This window comes from Diabrotica undecimpunctata, chromosome 1, assembly GCF_040954645.1.
Source record: "Diabrotica undecimpunctata isolate CICGRU chromosome 1, icDiaUnde3, whole genome shotgun sequence".
Lineage (NCBI taxonomy): Eukaryota > Metazoa > Arthropoda > Insecta > Coleoptera > Chrysomelidae > Diabrotica > Diabrotica undecimpunctata.
In genome coordinates this window covers 58,848,353-58,876,191 of record NC_092803.1, presented here as the reverse complement: position 1 = coordinate 58,876,191, position 27,839 = coordinate 58,848,353, and the positions used below count along the sequence as shown (strand labels likewise).

The 27,839-nt window shown below is 33.3% G+C and overlaps 1 protein-coding gene across 5 annotated transcripts in view; it reads left to right on the top strand.

The window, feature by feature from the left end:
* LOC140449696 (phosphatidylcholine:ceramide cholinephosphotransferase 2-like) overlaps positions 1–27,839 on the top strand; it is a 302,843-nt gene that overhangs the window by 161,219 nt on the left and 113,785 nt on the right. Inside the window, exon 2 of one of the 5 annotated variants that reach the window (XM_072543012.1) lies at positions 2,818–3,070. The exons of 3 other annotated variants lie outside the window; for them this stretch is intronic. In XM_072543012.1, the coding sequence (XP_072399113.1) occupies positions 2,892–3,070 (179 nt within the window). In that variant the 5' untranslated portion in view covers positions 2,818–2,891. Of the gene's footprint in view, positions 1–2,817; positions 3,071–9,625; positions 10,053–27,839 lie in introns of those variants that run through there. One more of the 5 variants, XM_072543042.1, reaches the window with a different exon arrangement.

The following is a 27,839-nucleotide window of genomic DNA, read 5'->3' as shown; positions in this document are numbered from 1 at the left end:
CTTGTTAGAAAAAGATGTTTACAGTTAAATATGAATCATAATTTATCGTAACAATAATATAAATACAAATAAAAACTGCAGGTACCTTGTAAAGTATTTCTGACTCATTGATTTAGACTTGTTACATAGCCAAGAAATATGTTTAGTTTTTAGTTAAGTTTTAAAACAATCAAGAAAAATATAATTTTGCTCTAGATGTTAGATAGAATCAAGTAAAAAACTTTTTTAGGTAACTCTTAGAAAAGAATATTTTATCGTTATATTTAATTAAACTTCAGAATCTAAATTAACGAACTCAGCTTATTCAGTTGGTTGAGTGAATCAAGTAGCTTAACAGTCCTAAGCTTGGATAAATGAAGAGGTTTGGACAGGGGGTAACAACAACTCCGTCGAACTGAATTCAAGACGATGTTCTAAGTATTAACGATGACGAACCAAGAACAGTGATTTAAAAACAAAAATTTAGAATATAAAAACCATGTATGAAAAAGTGAGGCTGAAGGTTCTTTAAAATCAGCTTAAAAACTATCAAATATATACATTTCAGAAATACAACAGATGCGATAAAAGAAACATTTTTCAACCCATACCTAATACACCTACTGAGGAAAACAACTATGATGTGAAAGACCATGAAAAAGAAAAATAATAAATATATTAAAATACGTATTGGAAAGATTGGAAATAACACATAATACCAATGTTATAAGGGCACAACCTTTACGATCTAAATAATTAAAATTGATTAATACCAATTAAAGTCAAAGACATGGTAGTGGAAAGCATAGGTGCTAATTATAAGAATATCCATAAATCAACTAGAATATTACCATATGAGAACACCACAAACCCATTTCAGAAGTTATAGAAGTGTGAATGTTGACTTTATATCAAATAGAGAACTTAGACTGGGCAACTGGGCAATAATTCCGGAGAACAACTTAAACAGTAGAGAAGCTATATTTATTAAATCAGTCCAGACCTTAGCAAACTTTGGAATACGCTGAACATAAATATCATTACAAGACTCAGGGCCAGAACTATAGTAGTAGTAGCCTTTTTTCATCAATAGTTGAGTAGGTGGCTAATGTGGTCACTAGCTAAACTCATCCCTCTCATACCAGGGAATCTTGGTGAAACCGTCTGTTTGGACATAACTTCGCCCGATGACTTTCCTTTGCCCAATTCTCAGTCTGTCACCATCACACATCATTTTCCGACGCTTCCGTCTCGCGCTTATCTTACCACCACGTCTGCCACTGCCTAGCCAGGTTTTCTCCTTCGCATCTATCCCTTAGCGCGTATCCCATCCGCCATTGTATCGGTATCATCGCAACCCTACCTCCGGCGGGAGGCAGGACTGAAATGAGGTTTTTCGTGCTCTCTTGTTCTCCGTAGGTTTGCAGCCCAGTCATCAGTTCAATCATTTTAATTGCTCTGTCACTCTCTCACGCCTGTCGTTATTATCCCTCGCTTTCTCGTTCATACTCGCAGTTAGACCCTTTCCTTCTTCCTCTCTCTTCCCCTGCAGGTCCAGTTCTACCTTGCTTCCTTGATTCTTGGTAGAACAGCATCTAGCTTCCGCTTTTCTCTTTCATCTCCCTTGCTAACTCAACCACTCTATTCTGCTCATTCCTTTCTCTCTCTTATCCGTCACACTCCAGAAGGCTATGTGACACAGTGTCCAAAGCCTCACAATACAAACACTTGTCAGATTTGGTCTTTCTCAATATGTGCAAGTAGCTGCGGAATCTTCCAGGTCCTGTTAGCATCGGTGTCATATAGTAATCTAAGCGCCTGTACCCATAGTTCAGCCAGCTCTGCAGATTTGGTATTAGTGACTTTGTCCATTTTGTCCCATCCGCCGTTGCATTCCACTCATCTTACCACATCGCAATGGATGTGCCCCTTTTCTAGCTTCTAGCATTGTCTCCTTGTATCTCCCCTGTAAGCAGGAGACACTTGCTACCCGCAGCAGACTAGTTCTATCGAAGTAGTAGTTCTATCGAAATAATAGAAGTTCCCCCGCCTGGTAATAGTAGTAGTCAAATAGTGACAGCAGAAACAATGAAACTACATATAAACCAAAGTAAAACAAATGTATGCCAATTAAAAAGAGATGCTAATGCACAACTCAGATAATGACCACAATTTCACAGCTATGAGAGAGATCATCTAATTGGATACAGGGGTTGACCCTAACAACAACATATTAGGAGAAATAAATAAACTTATCTAGCTTGTAAACGTCTATCTAAAAATAAGATTAAGACCAAATAAGATGCTGACAGACTCGATTGTTACATATAGATGAGATTCATGGTTTCTAACCAAATTAATAAATTTTCCCTATCTTTTAACAAAAGACCGTACTCAAAATATTTTTGAAGCGTTTTGTGAAAACAGAACATAAGGGCGCAGATTCAACTTTGAGCTACAGAACATTTTACAAGTGTAAGTTCTGTAGAAAAGACATTATTACGGCCATTAGATAGGTAACGTGAGAAGCTATTCAAGAGACGTTAAACATTAACGGATTCTGATCTGCCTTTTTAATATCTTCTCATTCAACCATTGAGACATATACCTCTGGGGTTTTCCAGACGTTCTGAGTTAATCTGTTAAATCTATCGGTAAACACAAAAAGTGGAGTAATAAAGTCAATATCAGTAGTTATTTTTGATTAATCTACAGAACCAGAAGTATTTTTTTATTAATATTTATTTGTGATTTTTGTATTAAAAAAAACTAAACATATCGATAATGCACATGGATTCCTAAAATACTAAGTATAACTTAGAAAACCAATAATTTCAGACCTTCTGCAAAAAAAGGATTATGCTGTTACATCAAACCATCAACAATAACCGTATCTGTGATTTTTATATGCCATGATGGGTCTATCTTCTATATCCGAAAATGTTGACCGAACCCCCAAAGGATCTCCAAAAAATTCTAGTGTTATAGAAGGCATACAGCTCGAAGATCTACAATATATCGACGAGAATGAAAACATTAGCTCCACGGAAGCCGGAGACAGTGACAAACATGATAGTATTCCCAACGGAAAGTAAGTAGAAACAAGATTAAATGACTAATCATATGCGAAAGACGTCAGAGTAGTTGTGGCGTCATGCTGACATGTTTTGTTGAGGTTTTGATTCTTAACAGATGGAATTGTTTTTACTATTCCCACAACAGTTTATATTTAACTATTTTCGTACCGATATTGATAATGTTTATTGCATTAAACATCACATAAAACATATATTTTTGTATGCATCGATTTGCTTAAAATTTTGACAGTAATTAACAGCTCAAAGATCAAAATCTACCCTACAACAATATGTACTTTTTCTCTGGGGGTGGTTAATATCCCAACTCGTCAATGGAAAAAGTTTATCAAAACAAAACTATAGTAACCGATAGAATAGTGAATTTTAAAACAAAAACTGGAAAATTGGAGTTTTTTCAAAAAGCCAATATTTCTGGAATTATTCGTGACTTAAAATTCCCAAATTACACGTCAAAAAACATGTTTTTAAACAGTTTTTTGCGAATAAAACAAAGAGACCAGTTTTTTATTGTTACCGTAAACTTAATATTAACAAAATTCTTCATCAAATACAAAAATTCATACATATGATGTTGAATAAGCGCAAAACATTAAGTATGAAAATCTTATACATGGATAGTAAATGGGTAACACGGGTTCTAGCACATTTCCCATGTAAAATCCCATAAGAAAACACTAGGGTTTATTCTAGTCATTTTTGTCCCTTGTTGTTATGATGGTAGAACGGCTCGTCGGATCGTGACGTAAGAGGCATTGCTGAAAAGGGGAGAGGGGCAGTATATATATGATCATTTTACGAAGAAAACTGTAAAAAGGTGTGAGTTTTCCCAAAGTTATTATCATACTTCGATATTTTAGTATTTTATTGATGTAGCATTTTTGTATATCTATAATAATCAATAGATTTATTCTTAAATATTTCAGTTTCTTTTGTGGTTGTGAAATCGCTGCATTATCATACACATTCTGAAGATAATTTCTTGTGGAATTTTATGTTGTATATTCTGTGGAAATAAATTTGTGGTTTAATTTTTATATTTAAACCACAAATTTATTTTATATATAAATAAAATTGTGGTTTATATCATGTGCAATTTCAAGATCTATTAAAACTACATATACAGGTGTTTGTGTTTTTCTGTAGTAATATTCGAATATGTTCAAAATAAAATTTTGTAGAAGTAGCTTCGATACTTCGATTCATTTGAAATTAGAATGACAACGAAATGTTCCATTAATGTGTGTTATTATACCTTCTACTAAAACGCATGCCTTACTTTTAGCCAAAAGTTATCTACTTCAAATGCTTGTTTCTACTTGAAATATTTGACTTTTATGTAGGTAATAAGTCAAACAAAAAATAGTATTAAAATAATATGCAAAACAAGCAATCCGCTGACTGACGATCATCCCTCTTCCATAGTTACACACAACCTCTCCTCAGTCCGTCATCGTACGTGAGCTCATAATGTTTGATTTACTGTGATTGACCACTGAACTCTATTTTGAACTTTCTGGGATGCTTCCAGACGAGAGAGTACTGTGAATTTTTTAATCTGATCAGACTACAGTTAAGGAGATCTCTGCCTCTTGATTTTCTGTCTTCGACGATCAGTATTTCCATACCCTCTTTCCTTCTAGTGATATGACCAAAGTGCCTCAAGACATTTCTGTTTATTTTTGTAATGAGTCTGGTATTAATATTTAGTTCTAGAACCACAGATATATTTATACGATGTGCTGTCCATGGAATTAGTAATATACTCCTGTATACCCACATCTCAAAAGCGTAGTTCTGTTTGAGTCAGCTTTCTTGATAATCTAAACTTAAGAGACAATTTTGCAATAGGAAATATCAGTGCACATACAACGGGCATACACATTAGTTTTGCGGTTTTAGTTATGTCGGTATCTTTCAAGATATTCGTCAGTTTAGCTCTATCTGTCCCAAGACACAGTCTTATTTTTTCTTCACACCCTCCATTATTTGTTATTATCGATCCTAGTTAGTTGGATTGAAGAATACATCCTCTCTGATGTCTTCTTCGGGGCTTTCTAGGTCTCAGTCTTCCGAGCCCCCAGACACTACTATACTGATTACTAATCAATGCATTACTGCTACTGGGAATAGCGGACAGTTCATTTATACCATCGATGGTGACGTGGTTTGGGTGGAGGTTGGCGTGAGGGCTAGCTTGTGGATTGACTCGGGGATTAGCGCGAGTTATCTCTTTTATTGAAATAATTTGGCCTTTTTCAATGTCAATGAGTCTCCCACTCAATCTCAACCCGAAGACTCAGCCTCTTATCATATGAAAGTTTTCTTTCTTACATCAACGGTGTCACTGACAAAATCGACTTGCAATATTTCTTTGCATGTCCGTATCTTTGGCACCTAGTGGATTGTGGTATGTCTCTTCTCTGGCTCGGTGGTTCAAATTTTATCTTCTGGTGAAGTAGAAGCTTTAAATCATATATGGATTTGTTGTTTGGTGCTGGTGGATATTATATAATAATAATTCTACAGCAAAAGGCTAAGGAATAACCTATCTTCATTCCGTCGCGTCCGGGATCGAATATCTCACTATATCTTTGGGAGCCAACGACTAAACAAAATCAAAAAATAATATGAAAAACAAAAGAAATAAAACTATTAGTCGATCGAAAAATATGTACTTAATAAAAAAATATGTATGGCGTATAAGGACTTCATTTCGAAGCTGTATGATGCATTTCTTTAAAAGCTTTAAATGTTAATTTTAAATGTGAATAAATATTTTTTTTCAAACTTAAATAGATAAACCCCGTCTTTCCCTTTTGTGTTACGTCCATGATAATTAACCCAAATAATTGACTAATACCTCATTCAAATCTAAAGTCTCCCCCTAGGAGTCCTACGCCAATCACGAATCAAAATAGACCTTTAAAACGCGCAATAATTATGCTTCCGTTCATTGGTCTCTTGTCTTGTTTAAGATTAATTTATGTATAGTGCTCTAGAAATAGGATCTCGGACATCGACAGCGGCGTTGCCACAGTTATCTTCGATTTATATCAAATTTGTATGATGATTTCTACGCAGTAATACGCACCTTTATAAAAACGTAAATCGATGAATAGAACATGAGACGTCCTTGGAAATTAATTATAATGTTTAAACATTTATAAAGTATTCAAAATGTTTAGGAGAAACAATTTACATTTTAATTTTTTCATTTACATTTTATATTTTTCTTTTTTGACTTGTAAGGAAATTACTATACAACATAATATATGTAATACGTGTTCATAACTCATGCCTTTTAAAGAATTTATACAAAAATCAAGATATGGTGTGATATGGGTTAGAAATGGTCTATGGATGTTCTGACGTTTAGTGACGTAATCATTAAAAATTGCTAAGAAGCGGTATTTGTAGGACAATCTTAAGGCGACTACCCATTATGCGACACGTGATAAGAATTTGAGCTTGATCAAGCACTTAGACAACTGTAAGTAGATTCTATAGCCAACGCAACTATCGTCGAGTTAGTGGGGCGCTACTACTTACCGTGTTAATTAGCCATTGACTTTTAGTAGTTGTTTCTGCGAATGGCATGTACAAGAAGAATGTCGAGTTTCATGTCATCCTCATACAGAAGACATTTAGCTGGTACTTACCAAACTTATAAAAAAAACCTATAATCCTTACAGCGGACCATTTTATAAGTTAATTTAAATCAAATTATACGGCAAGTCATAACTTATTTGAAAGCCATTTTTAAGATAATAATCAGTAGGAAAATCACGAGACATACGAACCACAACTGGCTTATCATACGGTAAGATGTTTGCTGTGACTACTGCACTCCCAAAAACCGAGGTGGAACCATAGACATAATAAGAATAGACTAGACATAGTGAGCAAAATAGCAAAGATGGCTAGACCAGTCAAAGTGAATCATAGATGTAATATTGTCGTTTCATTCCTATTCACAGAACGGTTCATACCTTACCTAGTATATTCTTATTATATCTCTGGGTATCGAACAATTGAGTGCAAGACACATGAGAAAAGTGCCTAAGCGATGTTTTAGAAAACTAGTAACGTCTAGAGCATTATAGCCTTAACACTGAGCTAAATAATAGAGTAATTCTTCTGAGCTTATCAATATAAACACAACGGAAACGATTAAAAAGGCGACTCCTTTATGAGAGGTCCTATTTGAGAGGATCAGATTTTGAGCCATTTATTAAAAAAGAGTCTCTCTGGAGATCAACAAAAGACAATGAGGAGAAGGGCAAAAATAACATCTAGGACATGGTTCACTGTAAATAAAGAGTTGCTAAAAAACCAACGAATTCTAATGAGCGGACTAGGTCATATAGCAACTTTAATGAACTGTCTAGGTAATGACAAAAAAATTCAGGATGGGGTGGCACATAAATCACGCTCAAGCACACCTAATCATCAACAAACTGGAACGACTAGCGGATGGAAAGTCAGAATACCCTGTCGGTAAACTATGCTGACGAATATACAAAAAAATGGACTACGTTTATGGGGGACCATTGATGGCATGTGGGAGGGAGCAGATTTAAATGTAGTCGATCCCAATAATATACCCAAGTACATCGTTCTTCTCGAGAAAGAGGCCAATGTAAGAACTGTCAGGACCCGTCTAAGGCAAGACCGAGGACTTGTTGTTGAAAAATCTGAAGCTTAGTGAGGACATACAAATTTTAGTCTTCACGACCAACGAGGTCTCCTACAAAGCATTGAAGGCTGCTAATTTCAAGGCATATTACAGACTTGGAAAGGTATCCTTCACTATCTTTAACATCTGTAATCAGTGTCCTGCAGGCGAACCTCCATTATAGTAAGCCAAGCTCGGCAAAACTTCCTATTGGTACGTGAAGGTTCGATGTAGCGTTGACGTAAGAACTCTGGGTTTAGAAGGGTCAAATAAGAGATCTATGGCACATTGGTGGAGAGCTAATATATAACCAGTCTGCCAAAGTTTCGAGAATATTTAGCATTTCCTTTCAACTAGGAGAACGTATAGAGATTTTTGCAATAATGCATTGTGTAAAATAAATTAACGTGAGAACTTTCAAACTAAAGCGGATCAATATATGCACAGATAGCTAAGCAGGTATGGGGGCTCTTATAAGACCAAGGTGGATTATATTTTAGCGTCGGAAGAACTCGACTGGCTGAACATAACAGTTTCACATTAATATGGAGTCCAGGTTAGAGGGGTATACACAGCAATGAAAAAGCTGATAAACTTGCCAGAAAAGCATCAGCTACAGAATACTTTGATCCGGATCCGAAGGCAACATACCTCTCACTGGGAAAGTATTCCCTTTCAAGAACACGGCAAAATGTTGTAGTACTGAATAAAATAAGCAGGAATCAGTTTAAAGTATAATAGGCTTTGAGTCGGTTACTTTCATATTTAATCAATTATTTCCCTAGCCATGTTTAGCATCTTGCTATGAACAGGACTCACTGTTTGGGAACTGGGTATTGAGATTGGGAACCACATAACACCAATCTGTACCTACCTGTCAGGCAAAAAGTATAATCAATGTAATCAGCCTGTAGGGGTCAATAGGATCTTTGTTTCTAGTTTTCTTTTCATATTGGTTTTTGACGAAAAATTACTAGAGTCCCTACAAAAATATATCCCTATAAATAAATAAATAAAAAAAAATAAATAAATAAATAAAAAAACTATGTATTAGATATCAATACTAGTATTAGATTTAGGATAAGATTGTAGACGAAACAATAACTAATGAGTAAATGAGTAAAACTTGTAAGATTGGCGAATGAATTCAGTATCCAGAGTCATATACATCCAAACAAACAACAACTTACAGTTTCAGTTACAGTTTCCTCTTGGCGTTATGTTCGAGAATGTTATTTGGTCCTTCGAAAATTTGCTCTATTCGTTTATTTTATTTATAAACGTTTTTAAATAAAGCTAAAATAGAATTGCCTTAAATGCTTTTGTGCTTCCTACTTTTTTGTTTCGGTTTTTGCTTATCATCTCTTTTCTGTCATCTATTTTTCTATATCAATATCTAGGTAGATACTCTTAAATATTGAAATTTCCTGACTTGATTGACTCATTTAATATGGTTTATTATAAAAGTACTACAGTGAAACCTGAATAACTCGAACTAGAAATGTTGATCATTACCTGCATATCGTACAATAAATAATCTATTCGGGGGATTCCAGAGTCTTTTGTATGGAAAAATTTTTCTCTAAGTTCGAACTATTCGGTAAGTCTCACTGCAGTTTTCCACATCCATTGTAGTTTCCATTTCTTTCCGTTCCACTTATAAATATTATAGATATATTCTGAAACGCATATTTTTTTTAAATTTCTTCTAATTAAATTTATTTGTATTCGCTTAGAGTTTTTTTTTATCGTTTTCCTTAATAAACAACTATCTCGATTAAGGGAAATGGTTTAGATTTCGCGATATAAAATTCATGTATCACCTTCAAGATCGTCATGTCCGGCAACACCGCACACTTTCAGTGATAATCTGTCAGACGGAGTTGTGGGGTAGTAGACGTTGAAAACGATCGTGTGAAGTGTTGTTTTGTAGGCGATTTAAAGGTTTATTTAAATTTCTTTCATATAAAAATCCAAAAATACGTTCTTGGCTACTATCCAGATGAAAAAGTACTCGCTTTTGTCTGTAATCAACGTATTTTTACCTCTGACACGGAGTGTGTAAGTTTAAAACTAGGTTATGTTCCGCCTGTTTATTGCCTATTTATGAAATTTCTATTGTGACTTTTTCTTAAAACTATGTAATTGAAGTCCATTTGAACAAGTAGTTGAGTTGGTACCCATTATTTTATTGTTTATGAACTGATTTGTTCGAAGTGTTTGTAAAGTTTAAAGGAATTTGGCCAACAGGTACTTTCATCAACTATGAACTAGTTGGTGGACGGATTGATATTAATGAGGTGAGTTTCTATTACTTTTTTTTAGATAAACATATTTTACCTAATTATGAATATCCGTGATACAATTGGTAGGCACATTCTTGTCTTCTATTCGTATGTGTTTGAACGGAAATAGCTAACTGAGGTCAAATTATTTAAATAAGTATGCAAATCAAAGAAAGATTAATTAAATTCATTTAACTGGTTAATGGCATATGATTTGCACTGAAAGGAATTCTTGGCGAATTTTATTTTAAACTTAGATTTTCTTTCCAGTGAAATGATACATGTTCATAATTTTAATGATAAGTGTTATGTATTATTCTATATTCTTTGGTATTATATTCTTTGGTAAAAATGTGGCTTATTCCCAATAAAAATAGTAAAAATAGAAAAATAAAGATATTGTGTCCATAAAGAATATGATGTACATACTTATCTAATAAAAAGTGGGCAATACATTTTGACTTTCATAAGCAGTAAGTAAGTAGGTACAAAAAAAGTATAGGAAACATGTACATAATTGTGCTCTATTACAATTACAGGCACTTAACCAGCAATGTTAAGACAAAAAAAGATGTATTGGATATATAAATAAATACCTGTCAATGTTTTACAAAGAAAATTAAAATATGAACAGTTTTGCAATAAATGTTACAATACTTAAGTATAATATATAATATATAGGGCAAGAAACTACTAAAAACACAACATACTATAGTAGAAACGTAGATAAAAGTAAAACCAACTATAAGATACCTATAATATTGAAGTAGGTATAATATATAGTTATCCTGGAAACAGTGGACAGCAAACAAAAACAGGAATAAAGAAATAGTGATACAGTGAGAGGAAAAACTGAACAAAAATCTACAGAATATCTTACATAAATTTTTATCCTACCTAGGTAGACCATTAACTTTTTTTATTGTCCTCTGATACCAAAACAATACTCCAAAAGACATATTTCCTTAAATAATTTCATGGAATGCAAATATATGTAGACATATGTGTATACACCTATCTACATTTGAAAAGTACAATAGTACTGACTATATGTTATCACAAAATCATATTTATTTAGTAACCTTTTATGTTTTGATAATATCTAACAAATATATTAGGTGTTTGATAACCAAGTCAAGTGTATACTATTCAAACAAAAATGTAAACTATATAAGTGGTTTACTGTGATTTATTAACAATAAAGTTTCTTAAACTCATGTATTACCTAATATTGTTTGTTGTATGAAGTATTTTATCTTTCAGTTTCTTTTCTTAACATACTTGTTTTTGTTACAATCTAGAGTCTATTTTTATTATTTCTGTCTTTAGCTCCTAGGCTTTGTTGCCATAGCTATTGTGAGGTATAATTTCATATTCCTATACATTTATCCCTTTGATCCACGATTAAAAACACAGCCAATGTGATTGATGCCCACCTTCAGAAAAATATTTTAATTTTCTTAACCACTTAACAGTCAAGACTGTCACAATAATTGGATCAAGCTAATTTTTTTTTTCCAGTAAATATAAATACAAAATTTTCAATATAAATTTTCAGTATCAATTTTTAAAAAATATTCTTAGAATTAGTGCCAGATGAGAGTTAAGTTGTAGGAGCAAGCCTTGTCCCTTTATATTTAAAAAAGTTTTATTGACGGAAAGATCAAAAAAGTAATATATGTAGTAGTGTAGTGGTGTCATAACAAATTTTATTCATAGTTCCACATAAATGGAGGTGGAATTTGAAGCATATGAATTAATGTTTTTACAACTGTAACACCTGATGTTACTTTTCTATCTATCTATCTATTCAGATCGGGAAAATTGCCTTCGCCATTACACTTTACATCAACAACTTTATAAACAATTCCTTCCCAAAATCAGTTGAATTATATTTAACACTTTAAGCTAATGACTGTTGACCTACATTTCATTTTCCCTTAATTCTAGTAGCGATTTTCTCAACGGAGTTTGGAAACTTTAGGAGTTTTCCTCTATGGAGAAGACTTTTTCCTTTTACGATGAATTTTGTCCATTAAGGTGACATTCAAGAGATTATATTTTTTCTTTCTTGAAATGTTACCTAATAATGAGACTGTTCTCTGTTAAACCATGAGAAACTCTCATTGAATATTAGCTCTTCTTGGGACCCCTTCAGATGTAAGATGGTCAACCCAGGGTATTTTAATAACTCTAGTAATTAAGAATTGGCCATATGGACATTTTATGCATGACAAGAGATAGTTACCCTCTGAGTGGCAACAACCAACTGATCTCATATTAGATGACAGACCACGATAAAGCACTGCTATGACTATATCTAGGTATCAATATTTCGCATGATGGAACATTAGACAAAATTATAAAAAAAAGAAATATGGCAGGTAGCCATTACATTGTTAAACAGCATTTTATGGGACCAGTCCATCAGCATAAAAAATGAAAAGGATATATAGCGAGAAGTATCTATACAACTGTGAAGTGTGGCCACTGAAAGAAAGAACATTGGCAACGTCTTGAGCAACGGAAATGGATTTTTGGGGAAGAGTGGCAGTAGGTTCTAGAAGAGAAAGGGTTAACAGCAAACACATTAGAGAATTACATAATGGGAATCAAATAAACAATCATAGATCACTTATCAACAAAACAACTTATCTGGTTCGGACATATACAAAGAATGGAAGAACAACAAATATGAAATGTAACCAGAAGGCCAAAGAAAACGTGGTAGACTGAGCACAAGTGAGAGAGAAGGAATAGACAAAGAGGTGACAGATACACACAAAGAAGAGGACCTGTGGAACGACCGGACGAAGTAGCGATTGGAAGTCGGAAAACGGCGGAGAACGTTGTAAACCTACATGTATTAGTAGTAGAAATCTGTTTATCTAATTTACTATTTTCAGCTTGGAACATTGAGTATGTGTTATTCTTTTCGAGTTTGGGTTGTTTTTAGTTTCTTCTGGAGGGTCTTGTTATATTCTGTATAGCTCAATGTAGTATTGATGTAGATTCCTCGTCTTTGCTTTTATTAATTTCAGTTCTCCCTAATTTTCTTATTCCTATTTCATATTCCTATTCTTTTTGATAACTGCTTATATTTTTGTCTCTTGGTTTTTTTATTGTCTCTATTATTTGACTGTTCATTCATTCATCTTCTTAATTTAGTCTTCTTGAAGTTTTAAATGTGGGATACTTTACTGCGTGGCGTTACAACCTTTCGTGGGTTTTACCTGACTTGACAACATACCTCCATTCCTCTTTGTCTTGAACAATCTCCATTCAATTATTCACGCCTATAGCTTTAAGGCCTCCTGCTATATGATCTCGTCACCGGAGTGGAGGTCGTCCACGTGGTCTCCTTTTAGTTAGGGTTTTTCCCCATACCACCCTTACTATTCTTTCATCAGAATATCTTCTGAGGTGTTCTGCCCACTGGAGTCTTCTGTACTTTATTTTTTTTATTATGTTAGCCTCTGGATAAAGTTCTTCGAGCTATTTGTTAGTTCTAATCCTGCATTGCTCTGCTGCTCCATCAAGCACAGGCCCAAAGATCTTTCTTAGTATTTTTTAATTTTTCTGGAATCTCTTATTTTTCTAAATCAATTTATTTTATTTTAAATCATTTCATTATCTTTCGCATCTTTCTTTTAAATCATTTTTATCTCTATTTAAATCAATCCGGACTGTGGATGGCTCTTCGGCTGTGGAAGGAATTCTTTTTAGGTGTTGCGTACGAGACACCGGCATCCACTTAACGAGTTCTAGGTACCCTTAGTAACAGATAAGGGTATACAATTGGTAACTAGTAATATTATAAAATATCTATAATCTCTGAAAAGGCTAATCAGTACCGCTACGTGTTTGGATAATTATTTATTTGCATATTAGATGGACGTATACAATAATAAGCGGTTCTATTTATAAGTTTTTTTTCGTGTATGGACTTATCCAGCGTGCTACACTTTTATTTTTGCGGTTGGCCCCAAAATTTTTTGCCATTCTAAATCCGCGAAGTGTGTCTTTTCAATGTAGAGATTAATATGGACAAACTTTTTATTACTATTTTATTTATTTGATTCACACTAGTGCATTTACTTAAATAGTTATACATAAATACTTGTAAATATCTGAAATAGTTTCCCTTGTAAAAGGTGCCTTAGGTGCCTTTTTATTTTATAATCAAATCAGTTTCTGATAATTGTTTTCTTTAATCTTGCAAATAATTTAGCAACTTTCCAATTTCTCTTCTTTTGACAAGATATTGCTAAATTGTTTTTTTTTTGCTGTTTACTTCTCAATTACTGTCTGGTATTTTAACTTTCTACAGTTCTTGCTTTTAATGAGAGCATTATTAATGTTTTAATTTAGCTCATTCAGCTGTTCAGCCTGTTGCACAGTGCTTTTAAATAATTAGTCTGATTTTCAAGTGTATTTTAAATGTTTTACTATTATAGTTTTTGAATCTCAAACTTAGATTATCTTTCAAAAAAAAATATATACATTAAATGTGTTGCTTCTCGTGTTTATAATATTTCTAAAACCAAAAAGGGATTAACCCACAATTGATTGTAATAACAATTACATTTTACCTAAAAATTTGACGTTTCGATTTCCACTCCTGAAATCGTTCCCAAAAAAAGATTATTTTATAATTTTGTTAAAAACGGTAGGTTTATAACGGCCATAGACATATTATTATAATACAAGATAGACTGACTGCTGCAATATAGTAGCGTTTCCTCAGTGCAACAGAGAAAACTGACGCCAAGCAGTCTCCGCATCTGTCTAATGAAACGGGTTTATCGACCACGTGACATTCTCATTGGTCATTTAGGTCACGTGGTCGATAAACCTGGCAGATTAAAAAGAGATGCGGGAACTGCTTTGCGTCAGTTTTCTCTGTCGCACTGGGGGAACGGGCTGGTATTGTGTTGTATGTCTATGATAATGGCCAAGGTTGTTGACAAGGTTACTTCACGTCACAAAATTAGAGGTTGACTCAATTCTGGCCACTGTGTTAAAGGCGACAGCCATATTTTGGCTGAAAACTTGTAAATTATTAAATAATCTTTTTTACAAAACGAGTGGAAATCAAAACTTCAAATTTTTAGATAAAATGTAATTGTTATTACAATCAATTGTGTCTTAATCCCATAAAATCATAGTATTTAACTTAGATATGCCACAAGAAAACAGTTTCAGAACCTTATAAAACAATATTTCTTTATGATTTCATAATACACGTGCCAACCATCACAACATATAAATATGAACATTAAAGTAACTAACTTGAGTATATTTTTTTGTTTCTAACTGAAGAACGACAGGAGAAATAGTTTATCATATTTTTATGTTTACTTTTATTTACTTTTATAATGTCTTTCTCTTCTTAGTATAAATTGAAAATCCATAAAACGATTATTGTTACCTTTCTTTGTGGGGCATTATTATATTTGATTTATAGATTCCATCACTGAAAACTTTATTGTTGAATGCTATAATTTGTTTTAAATGTCATGCAACGACATTTGTCGGCAATCAAAAAGGTATATTAGCTAATAGACCTGGAAAAAATGAGTGAATATAAATGTCTTCAATCAGTTTTCCCAAATTGTGGCAGACGTATGTCATTGAAATACCTCACTTGAATCCACAATTTAATATTTTAATTATTAATAAACTGAAGCAATTAATATTTTAAATATTAATTGCTTCATTCATATAGCCCAGACATACGTTTCCACTTTTCTTGTTCTATTGCTTCTCTTTCCTAATTCTTTACTTTTGGGTGCCTAAAATCTTGTATATATATACAATACAATACAATATAATATAATTGTATGTATTATATTATATATACAATATAATATAATACAATACAATATAGGATACAATACAATATATTCACATATAACATATTGTACATCAACTTTTTTGTAGCGTACTTCTTTTTCTTTTTACCTTTTTGTTTATTTATTTATTTCGTGTGAAAAGCGCCTTTACGTCAATTAGAAATTAATTTAAATACATATGTGAATAAGAAAAACACAAAACATTCTAACGGGATGTATGTAACAAAAACCTAAGAAAATACATATACAGATTGAACGAATTTAAAACGGAACATACGAAATCAATGTATTTCGGCTCAACTCCGCTCTAGGTGGTTGGCCAACAAAAGGTTGTCAAATAATTATATTATAAAAATCCAATACTTCAGCGGGCTGCTGGATTCTGAATTCATTCAAGAACAAGTACTGAAAAAACTAGACTACACAAGCAGTTATTATGCTGTCAAACCACTTATCGCTTCCTTATAGTCCAAGAGATAGAGCCGAAATTTTGAACTGATCATGACATTTCTCTATTGGAATATATTCATTGTAACTGGGTTAAGACTTTGCCTTACAGGCGGACGCCCCTCGTGGTACAGGGGGTGGCTATACAGGGATGAAGTTGTAATTTTTTTCGGAAAAATTAACGATCGATAATATGGCTGAAAATTTGCCCAGAGTAAGATCTTGGTATAACTAGACAAAATCCCAAAGGGCGGGGGCGAGAGTGGATACATAAGGGGTGGCGGACAGGGGTGAAGTTGCAATTTTTTGGGGAAAAATTAACGATAAGTAATATGTCCGCCATTTTCATGGCTCATTATTTAGCCCCTAAAAACTCTAAATCCAAAAGGGCGGACAGCTGGGTTGGTACATAGAGCCATAAAACGGGGTCAAATGTACCACTTGCCTGCGCATTTTAGGTCTCGGTAACAATTTTCAAACTGATTTTATTATGATATTTTTATACCGATTGATTTGAAAATTTGTATGCTCACTTCTGTTACTATTCTGAGAAGCGTCAAGTAGAGTTTTCCTCAAAATTTTCCAAAAAAATTTCTGTAAATGAAAATTTTCGTAATTTTTAAAGGTAAAATCTAATTTGTAGAATCCTTTCGATTTTCTGTATGTTTTTTTTACAAACTAAAGTCATATTTACTTTACAAATCACATTTTTTTCTTAAATATAAATATTTTACGAATTAATTTTTAATTGAATAAATGTTTGATATTTGATATTTTAATTAATTAAAGTAATTTTATAATGTTAACTATTAAATATTTTTAGTATAACAAATAGTAATTTTACTTATTTTTTATTACAATAAAAAGGTTTTTCAATTTATATTGCATAAATAATGGTTGTTCAGATATAAGAAAAATTTGATTTATTATTACATTAATAATCAAATACAAAATATATTATTTCTATTTATAAATAGGTAAAATTCAATTTGTAGAATTCCTTTAACATTTTACAAATAATTATTAATAAAAATCAATTTAATAGTGGAATTATCAATTTTTTAAGTTTTGAAATTTACTTTGTAGATATTTTCAATATTTTTTTTAACTTTTAAATTGATTGAATTTTTTTTTCATTAGTTAATTATAATTTTACAAATTCTGTTTGGACATTCATTTTGCATCATTATTATTTTAAAATATTAAAATAATAATGATGCGCGTTCCATTTAGATCAGTAATTCTAGACGCATGCGCTAAATGTAATAAGTATCAAGATGCTTTTATCCAACTTGGTGAAACTGACTTCGATTGTAATGAAGTTTTTGAAACCTCAGAAACTTTCATATGTCACTTATATGGAACAGGACTGACGAGAACAATTCCAAAAAGAAAAGTAAACGATGTCAGATTTTCACTATTTAACCGGCAGTATAAGTTGCATGATGTAAACGAGCCTTTTAAAAAAAAAACTAAAAAATTTCGATGCTTCAAGCTTACCACCATGTCAAGATGAATTACACCAACATCTACTGCGAGCCCATTATATTTCAAATATTTGGACAAATGTTCATAAAAAAGTACCAACAGAATTGATTGTTGAAGAACATGGTTGGGAGTTTGAAGATGAAACATATAAATTCAAATGGTTTAGTGGACCTCAGATGCCAGAATCAGTTCGAGAAGTAGTGATTGAAAATGAAGCAGATAATGAATGTGATATTATTGAAAGTGAAAGTGACGAAGATGATGAATGTGATGACATCAATGAGAGTGAGAAAAATGACGAAATTTTTAAAGTTTTTCTAAACTTTTTTTTCTTATCGAAAAAATCGTTTGAAAATTTTTGGAAAAAAATCATGGTATAACTGACAGAAAATCGAAAGGATTCTACAAATTAGATTTTACCTCAAAAAATTACGAAAATTTTCATTTACGGAAATTTTTTTGGAAAATTTTGAGCAAAAATCTACTTGACGCTTTTCAGAATAGTAACAGAAGTGAACATACAAATTTTTAAATCAATCGGTATAAAAATATCATAATAAAATCAGTTTGAAAATTGTTACCGAGACCTAAAATGCGCAGGCAAGTGGTACATTTGACCCCGTTTTATGACTCTCTGTACCAACCCAGCTGTCTGCTCTTTTGGATTTAGAGTTTTTAGGGGCTAAATAATGAGCCATGAAAATGGCGGACATATTACTTATCGTTAATTTTTCCCCAAAAAATTGCAATTTCACCCCTGTCCGCCACCCCTTATGTATCCACTCTCGCGTCCGTCCTTTGGGATTTCGTCTAGTTATACCAAGATCTTACTCTGGGCAAATTTTGAGCCATATTATCGATCGTTAATTTTTCCGAAAAAAATTACAACTTCATCCCTGTATAGCCACCCTCTGTACCACGAGGGGCGTCCGCCTGTAAGGCAAAGTCTTAACCCAGTTAAAATGAATATATTCCAATAGAAAAATGTCATATTACTGATCATTCCAAAATTTCGGCTCTATCTCTCCGACTATTAGGCATGCTCCTCTTTCCTTTAAAGGAGACAGATAGTTGAATGATATTTTATACAATGTCTATCACTGGGTATGGATTTATTTTTGTCCAAGTTTTATATTGGTCCACTATTTCAAATGCAGTTCAAACAGACATATATTAAATTGTATGTTCCGTTTTAAATTCGTTCAATCTGTATATATCGTTGCATTTCGATTCAGGTTCTGATTCGGTTCTGAATTGAACCAACGCGTACCATCCAGGTGAACATTATAAGTGAAAAAATGCACTAATAAATGCTAATAGCGACTTCTAACGAGGTAAAAATAATGGCATTTTCCTTTGCCAGTAGGAGGTACAAGTCGCTGGCCATTGTGGGCAGCTGTATAAATGTTGGATGGTTTCTGATTTTTCGCATTCGCTTAAGATGGGCAGGTTACCGAGGTAGTTCTATCTAACCAGATTATTTTTGATATGGTTCACTACGCTTCTGAGTCTATTTAAGCTTATAGTTAAGCTTCTACACCTTATAGTTTAGGTCTCCGCCAGCTGTTAGGGTCTCTGAGGGTTGTTACCATTGTGGTGGATGGTGCTGTTTATCCTTCCACATATCTATTCTTGCTGTGCTTGGCTGGGTGTCTAATGGAATTGAGCTATGTAGGAAACTTTCTCGATTTTATTCGCTTTCGATGTTGGCGAGAATAGTACGTCTAAAAGTTAAAAAGTATTGATTTGGTATTGATTACATGATGTTAAAAATTATTGGAGACAGGACGCTTCTTCTGCCCTGGAACATCTCTACATAGAACCTACGGTTCTGTAAAAGATGCAAACATGTATGTAAAGATGGGGTCTCTTGTAATCTGATACATTTTATGCAGAACGTTATTATGGTGCATATATTTTACACACTTCGGTTTTTGTAATGTTCAATTAATAAATTATTTTTCCTTAATTAGGTACAAATAGATGCTCTAACCACGGGAACCTTCTTGTCGTAATTGTTTTATCTCTTTTTTGCTTTCCTAGGAGTTTCTCTTATTATGTTTTTAGTTCATCACAAACTCAATGAAATTCGTGTAGGCTGTGTAAATTAACAAACGGAAACGCTCCAATCTCTGATGACGTAGCAAATGAACTCTTTAAAATACAGTGGGAAAAAGATAATAATTGAAAATATAGGGGTACTTTTTTAGTAAATTTTAAATATTAAGCATGTACAAGACCAGTGAACGACTAGTATCACAATAATTCCTATACACAAAAAAGAAAATAGTAAAAATCCTACCAATTATCGTATAATCACATACCTAGTCAGCAAAATTCTTGAAACTACTAAGTAACAAGGATATTTGTCAATAAGATGAAAAATAAGATAATAAAAAATACATAATTAGTGAAGAGCAAAGGTTTTTGACAAAATATGTCAACTGTAGATGCTTTATTCATAGCCAGACACAGTAAGAAAGCATTGGAATATATCAAACTTGCCTAGCTGTGCTTTGTAGAACTAACTAAAACCTTTCACTGCATTAGATTACTAGATGTGTTCTTCTTCTTCTTCCTAGTCAGTGACTTATTTTTAAGCATCGTGATTTCGTGAAACCTCTTGTACTGTCAGTTTCCATTAGTCTCGATCTTCCGCTATTTTTATTGATTATATTAGAGTCTTACCGGTGAGTTTCGTAATAAGATATGTGTATTTGGTTGTCGATATTCCTCTACGAGCGATCTTTTTACATGAACCGTGCTCCACACTGTAAGTATTTCCAAACCATTTCTTCTCATAATATAAACAAGAACTTAGCAATATTTTCAGCTACTATGGTACGTAGTCTCTTCTTTATTTAAATCTGTTGGATGATTGATAAATTAGTTATTTTATCAGTCCAATACACTCTTAGCATTCAACCCCAGCAATATATCTCAAAGACATCAATTTTCTTTTTGTCTGTTTGTTTTAATGTCCAACCTTTAGATTTATATAGGAATATAGGGAATACTAGACTTTTGACTATTTGTACTTTGGTGGTCTACTATCATTATTTTGGTTTTCTGTTTGTTAACCTAAGGACCGACTTTCAAACTTTTTTCTTCAACTAGTTGTATGAATTATTCTAATTCTTCTTTAGAGGCAGCAATGAGGGTGGTATCATCAGTGTACCGACGATTATTAATTTTGGTACCATGTCTCAGAATCCACTCGTCGTAATATGTTGAAGAGCATGGGGCTCAGTACACACTCATGTCGCACATTCTTGTTAATTAAAAAACACTCGGCAAGTTCACTTTCCACTCGACGTACCTATATGTTGAAGAGCATGAGACTCAGTACACACTCCTGTCGCACATTCTTGTTAATTAAAAAACACTCAGCATGTTCACTTTATACCTTAACGTGGCCGCTGTTATTGTCGTACAGATTTTTTATTAGGTGCATTTTCCTATTTTTCGAGGATGCTCCTTAGTTGCTGCCAACGCACGCAGTCGAATGTTTTGGTGTAGTCAATATAGCATAAATAGTTTAAAATCTGTTCTGTAGTGCATGTACCAGTTACAAAGCCCACTTGGTTCGGAGGCAGTTGAGCTAGGATGTCTAGGATAGGCGCTCTAATATAATCTGCAGTATTACCTTGCTGGCATGTGAAACTAGCGTTATGGTGCGATAATTTTCGCATGTGCCTTTCGGACCTTTTTGTAGATATGGATATATATTGATTTAGTTCAGTCCACAGGTCAGGTTCCATTGATCCAGATTAGGTAACATATTTTATGAAAAATATCAGTGTCTGCATCTCCCATCACCACAGCAATTTTCGAGACAATTTTGTTTGATCCAGGTGATTTATGAGTGTTCGGCTTTCTTAGTGAAGCAGCCACTTCTTTTCTTATCGATGGTTCTGATTCTGTACATTTAAGCTGCTAATGGTTTCTGGAGCTGTGTTGTCATTCATTAAATTTTCACAGTATTCTTTCCAACGAACTTTGGTTTGTATTTTATCTGTTATCAGAGTGCCATCTTACTTGATGATTTTGAGTATATACAAATTAAAATGTGGCGACTGTCCAAAAACTTACATCGGTCAGACTAATAGAACTTTTAACAAACGGATAGCAGAACACAAACGGGCTTTTAATAATAGAAAAACAGATTCTACGTATGCACTTCACCTTCTAGACCATAATCATTCTTTTAATGACCAATTTCAAATGCTTCACATTCAAAATAAAGGCCTCGAGCTATGTTTATTAGAATATATGGAAATTAACAAATTAAAAAATACAAACATAATTCCGAATGACCAACTTGAGACAAACAGTTCTCCCGTCCTCAACTTATTCAGTTAAAGACTATAAAGTGCTAACCATGTCAAAAACAGATCACTTGAGAAAGGCACTCTGCCAAAGAGCTGTAGTGATTATAATAAATTTTGTGGAAGTTTTGAAAACAAAGTTTTCAGTGTTTTATGGTTAAATACAATAAATTTCCATCAAGTAACGGTCGAATCCATCAGTTACATGTGGTAGCAACGAGAACAGATACTGCAGAAAGAAAAAGAATATCTAAGTACGTTAAAAATGAGAGCCTTGAGATCAATTACTAGGAATACATTAAGAGACACAATACCAAATAAGCAAATGAGACATCTCTGTGAAATAGAGGATATTTATTTTACGATAAGGAAAAAAGTAAGACTGTCCGGAAAAGTTGGATTTTAATTTTTACTTCCAACGTCACTGGACTTAAACCCTATCCCCTTTTTAGTTGGGGCTTTAACGAAATGCGTATTTCACGAAACTATTGTCTAAAATAATGAAGATATAAAAGCGAAAATTTAAGCTTTTCTATGGAAAACTTATTGTTGTCAAGATAGAAAACACTCGCGTTTAAGAAATTGTAAAAACCGTAGATCCCTTGTTGATATCGTCATTCATATACTCGTACACAATCTCAATTGCAAAAGCAGACATAAAATATTGAGTCGTAGTCTAAGAAATAATTACCTACCACACACCACGAATAGGAGTGAATGAACTTTATAAAGTAGTAAAATATATTTTCGTTATTGATTTTTTGTCTCTTTAGATATTTATTAGGATATACGCTCAACACAGGCTTATTATTCAATTATGGATTAATATATGAGTAGGGGCATAGAAGAAGTTTTCAGTTCTGAAATATTTTAAGGGCCATTTAGAACAATAGTTGGAACACGGATTATCAGAAAATATTATTTTGATACTTGAAGCTGTTTAATGAAGTGGCATATATGCAAGGAATTACAGCAAAAAAGAAATTGATTTAAATGGGAAATATTTTAAATAATTTAGATACACCGACGATATTGCTTTTATTGCAGCCAGTTTATCTAACGTATGCGGTTGGTCACTCAAAAGAGTCACCTTGATTTTTGACGATATTCATTGGATTTTGTAAAACTGCTAAAACAGGTCGATTTTTGTTCCAAAGCACACATCTTTTAACGATATAGATATCTGTCATTTGTCAACCACCTCACCTCCATTACCACAAACCTTTAATTTTAATCAGCTGAAAAATTCAGGCATCTAGGATTTTTTTTATATTAACTCTATTCTTGTAAAAAAATATCAGTTTATTGAAAGCGTTACATGTCTTAGAATCTAAAAGTAACGTCCATGTTTTGCTAGTGTCAAAATTTTCCCGTCAAGTCAAAAACTATATTGAAACGAAATTAGCAACATTAATAGGAAACTTTATAAATTCATAATTCAAAACAGTTTATCATCAGATATAATTATTTAACTAAATGTTCAAAATTAATGATAACCACCAACCTCCATATAATTATGAAGTCGTTCTTCGAAATTATATTGAATATTTTGAAGCATTTTAGGGGTTACTAGACAACATTCATACAAGAACAGCAGTAGATCGAGATATTTGGAAACTTACTGAATGAAGTAAGCGAAAGTCCGACTTTTGGTTTTGGTCCCATTGGATGAATGGATGTTTCAGCCTATTCCTCCCCCCAGTTAACACACTTTTCCCATTAGCGCTCAAACATTTCGATAGCGTTCTGGAAGAAATTTGCTTCAAACCACCCATTTACGGGAAACATCACTCCACCATTAGTCTGTAGAAAAATTAGTATTCGTTGAGTTTCGTAGTTACTAGTGGACAAATCTGAAGAATATGGAGGGGGTGCTCCACAATTTCGAAACCTGCATCACGAATAGCATTCATTGCAACTAAGGACTTGTGTGATTGGGCGTTGTCCAGATCGAAGAGCACACCTTTCCTTATTCTTTTATGGCTTTATGCAATTTTGGTTTTAGTTACATATAGAAAGAGTAGGAGCTTCTAGTAGCTCCTTTTTCTAAATAATCAATAAACAATATACCTTGTGCATCTCATAATGTTGGGGGGGGGGGTTTATCTCTGGATCATAATGATGTACCCATGTTTCATTCATTGTCACGTACTGATCAAGTTCTTATTCCGGCGAAAAATATCTCAAGAACCGTTGTTGACAAATGGCGTACTTCTTCTATGGTATACTTCTGATCAGCTGAAAGCATTCAGGAACCTACTTTGCAGTTTCTGTTATCTAAAATATTGGATATATTAAACTACTTGAAATGAAACGATTTTCTCCTCCCAATTTGATACCAAGAGACCCTTTGATCTTTTATAATTATAATCGTGAATTTTCTGAAATTTTCTTTGGTAGTGACGGTGATTAAGGGACCTGCGCCATGTTTAGCTTCACAAGGTTTCTCTTCCACCTTTTCACTACGTCTTAAAACACATCACTGTTCTCTAATGTCAGTGTTAAATCGGCATGGATTTTTTCGTCATAAATTTTCAGATTTTCATCAAATGTTTAATCACGCACCTTTGCTCTTTCGCGTCCATTTTAAGTCTGAGGCACACCTCGGCTGAGGAGTTTGCGCTTTGTGACATCACTGATGCAATACTGAGACTTGCAAATCCAGAGGTGCGATATCTCTGGCGATAGAATAGAAACGTGAAAGTATCCTTCAAGAAGTGACATGATGAAGAAGAAACTACCGGTAATACTCCAGTCGTCAGAGACGAAAATTAGAAGCTGAATTTTTCTGAGAATATCAATTTTGATATCCCAAAAAAGTTGCAAGAAAGATTACTACTCCTAGGTGGGCGCAAAGACGGAAAAATTGATTTACCAAAAATCTGTACGCCATGGAAAAAAATGTTTCGAATAAAAAATATAGCTGAGCATATGTTAAACAAAAATGTTTATTATCACTTTTTGTTCTAAATGGGTTCTCTCAGAAACAACGCTTGAAGCTACCGGCTATTTTGAGTTTCAGTTATTATATCCTTTTTCCCCATTTTCTCCTTTTCTCCATTTTTGGAGCCTAATCTTCAAAACTTATAACATGAAATTTCGATTTTGAGTTATGGCAACAAATATGAGGCATTTGAAATACGCCTAAAAACGCAATTTTAAACTTTCGCATTACAAACGATTGCAGTTCACTGAAAGTGCCTCAATGAAGGCAGTATTGAGTAGAATTTATAGCTAAAGTGTTGTTTCGAAAAACGTACGTGTGCAATCGAAAAGAAGCAGGTTTAAACGTGTTAGATCGTTTGTAATGTGAAAGTTTAAATTCAGCGTTTTTGGGCATATTTCAAATGCCTCATATTTGTTGCCAAAACGAAATTTCTAGCTAGAGGTTTTGAAGATTGGGCACTAAAAATGAAAATTCCATAGTGACTGGTCAATAAAGTGATACATTTTGTTGATGGCAGGAGAATCGTAAAAGGTCGCGCAACGTTTATTTATTTAACACCTTTATGAAAACTCCCTTAATTTTTAGCAAAATACAAAATTGCATACGAAAGCTGTACTCTTCACCTTCAAAAACGCATTGTGATTTTTATCGATACGACACTCTGATCAAAAGATATCGAATTTTTATCGTCGAGTTGATACTAATTTTATTTAAAATTGATTTCGCGCACGTAACTGACATTAAAAATCGCCGGTCGCTTCAAGCGTTGTTTCTCAGAGAGCGATTCATTATATACAAAACGTGCCAAGAAATATTTTTATTCAAAATTATCTCAGGTAGGTACATTTTTTATTTGAAACATTTTATCTACTGCGTACAGATTCTTGGTAAATCGATTTTTTTCATTTTCCCACTACGAGGGTGGGTTTTAAAGAGAAACTCGGGGGTAAACTTGCTAAACTTTTTTTATATTATTTGGTGTCGCAAAATTAACAATCTCAGCAAAATTCAGAGGGTTCGTATGATTTTTAGAGGTCAAATCTCTGACGACTGGACCACTAAAAGAAAAATTTGAACTAAAAATTTAATAGGGAAGCCAGAAAAGTTTGTTTAAGAATGAATGTTGATTAAACGAAAAGGAGACCTTATTTCGCGTTTTATAAAAAATTGTAAATTTACCGCTGGGAGTCACTACAAATCTGGATTATAAATAGGTAGCTCATTCGATAGAGCATTGGACATTTAATGGTAGAGCATTGGTAATAAAAAAGAAAATAAGCCAAGCTACATTTTTGAAAAATGTCCACTGTGTTTACTTAAATGTGACAAGTTTTATCTCATTGTCATTTCTTCAGAAGTTGTAGTTACCTTAATATCTGTAAACATTACACTGTGTAGTGAAATATGTATAAATAAGTGCAGTGGAAGTTTTTCAAAAGTGTGGTCTGAAATTATTTATTGTTCATATTCCTTTGTTAAACAAAAAGATCCGCTTTAATTATGTGGTATATTTAGACGATAAAAGAAGGTCACTGAGGTCTACTCATTGTTTAAATATAGTTTAACAGTTCACCCAAAATATTCATAAAACCGCTGTGTATGAGGTAAAAGCATATCCGTTTGTGATAAGAACCATTCGGCAACATTTGCCATGAGAAACATTAATATCGTTATGTTTATCAAAAAACAAATCGGTGGTCATTGTACCCGCAAAATAGAGGAAATCTAGTTGGTCCTTGAAATTGGTTGGTCCAAGAACAAACCATAATAGGATCGGATAATGCGGTAAAAAAATGTTGATTCGTAATTTGTTAATCTCGGTTTTGAATGGTGAATCATGCAAACCCTTCCTCTAATAGTTTAGTTTTTTTCTTAATATACTGTTAACATAAACTAGTAACATACTTACCTATTTTTCGAAAAAAAAATGTTTAATCATTTGTTTATTACAGTAATTACAGTACTGTACGAATTAATGGAATCATAGGCTGTTTTAATGAAAAAAACAGTTTACAGTGGAACATCGATTATCCGTCTCTCTATTAACCGTCACCTCTGTTAACCGTCAGGGTCCATACATAAGTTATATTGACTATTGTACACGTACTATATGTACACGTGCAGTTATGCCAGCACCGCATTTTTTTATGTAAATAGTTTTTGTTCTTATTTCAATCAGTGATTGTGTCACTTAGTCGTTTGATCAATTAAGTTTTGAAAAATAGAGCCTTCCACATCTGGAGCATCAAAAAGAAAACGTTTGTTTTGTCAAGTGAAACAAAAATAGAAATTGTTGCAGAACTAAAGAAAGGTGTTTCTGCTGTCGCATTGAGCAAAAGTATGATGTTCCGAGAACAACAATCAATGATTTAAAGAAAAATGCTGAAGGAATTGAAAAGTATGCTTCGCAAATGGAATCGTTGGATGGCCGGGTGAAACATCGTAAGACAATGAAAAAGGCCACAAATGAATCACTCGATACAGCTCTGTATTTGTGGTTCGTTCAAAAAAGAAGCGAAGGTGTTCCTTTGTCTAGACCAATTGTTGCCTAAAAAGCGTTGTTTTTCAACATGAAATTGAATGGCGATCCTTCATTCAAATGAAGCAGCGGTTGGTAGGAAAAGTTCAAAAATCGCCACGGTATACGGGAACTGAAAATCGAAGGTGACAAATTGAGCGCAGCTCAGAAGTATTGAAGTCGTTGACGAATATAAAAGAAAGTTTCAAGCTATGATCG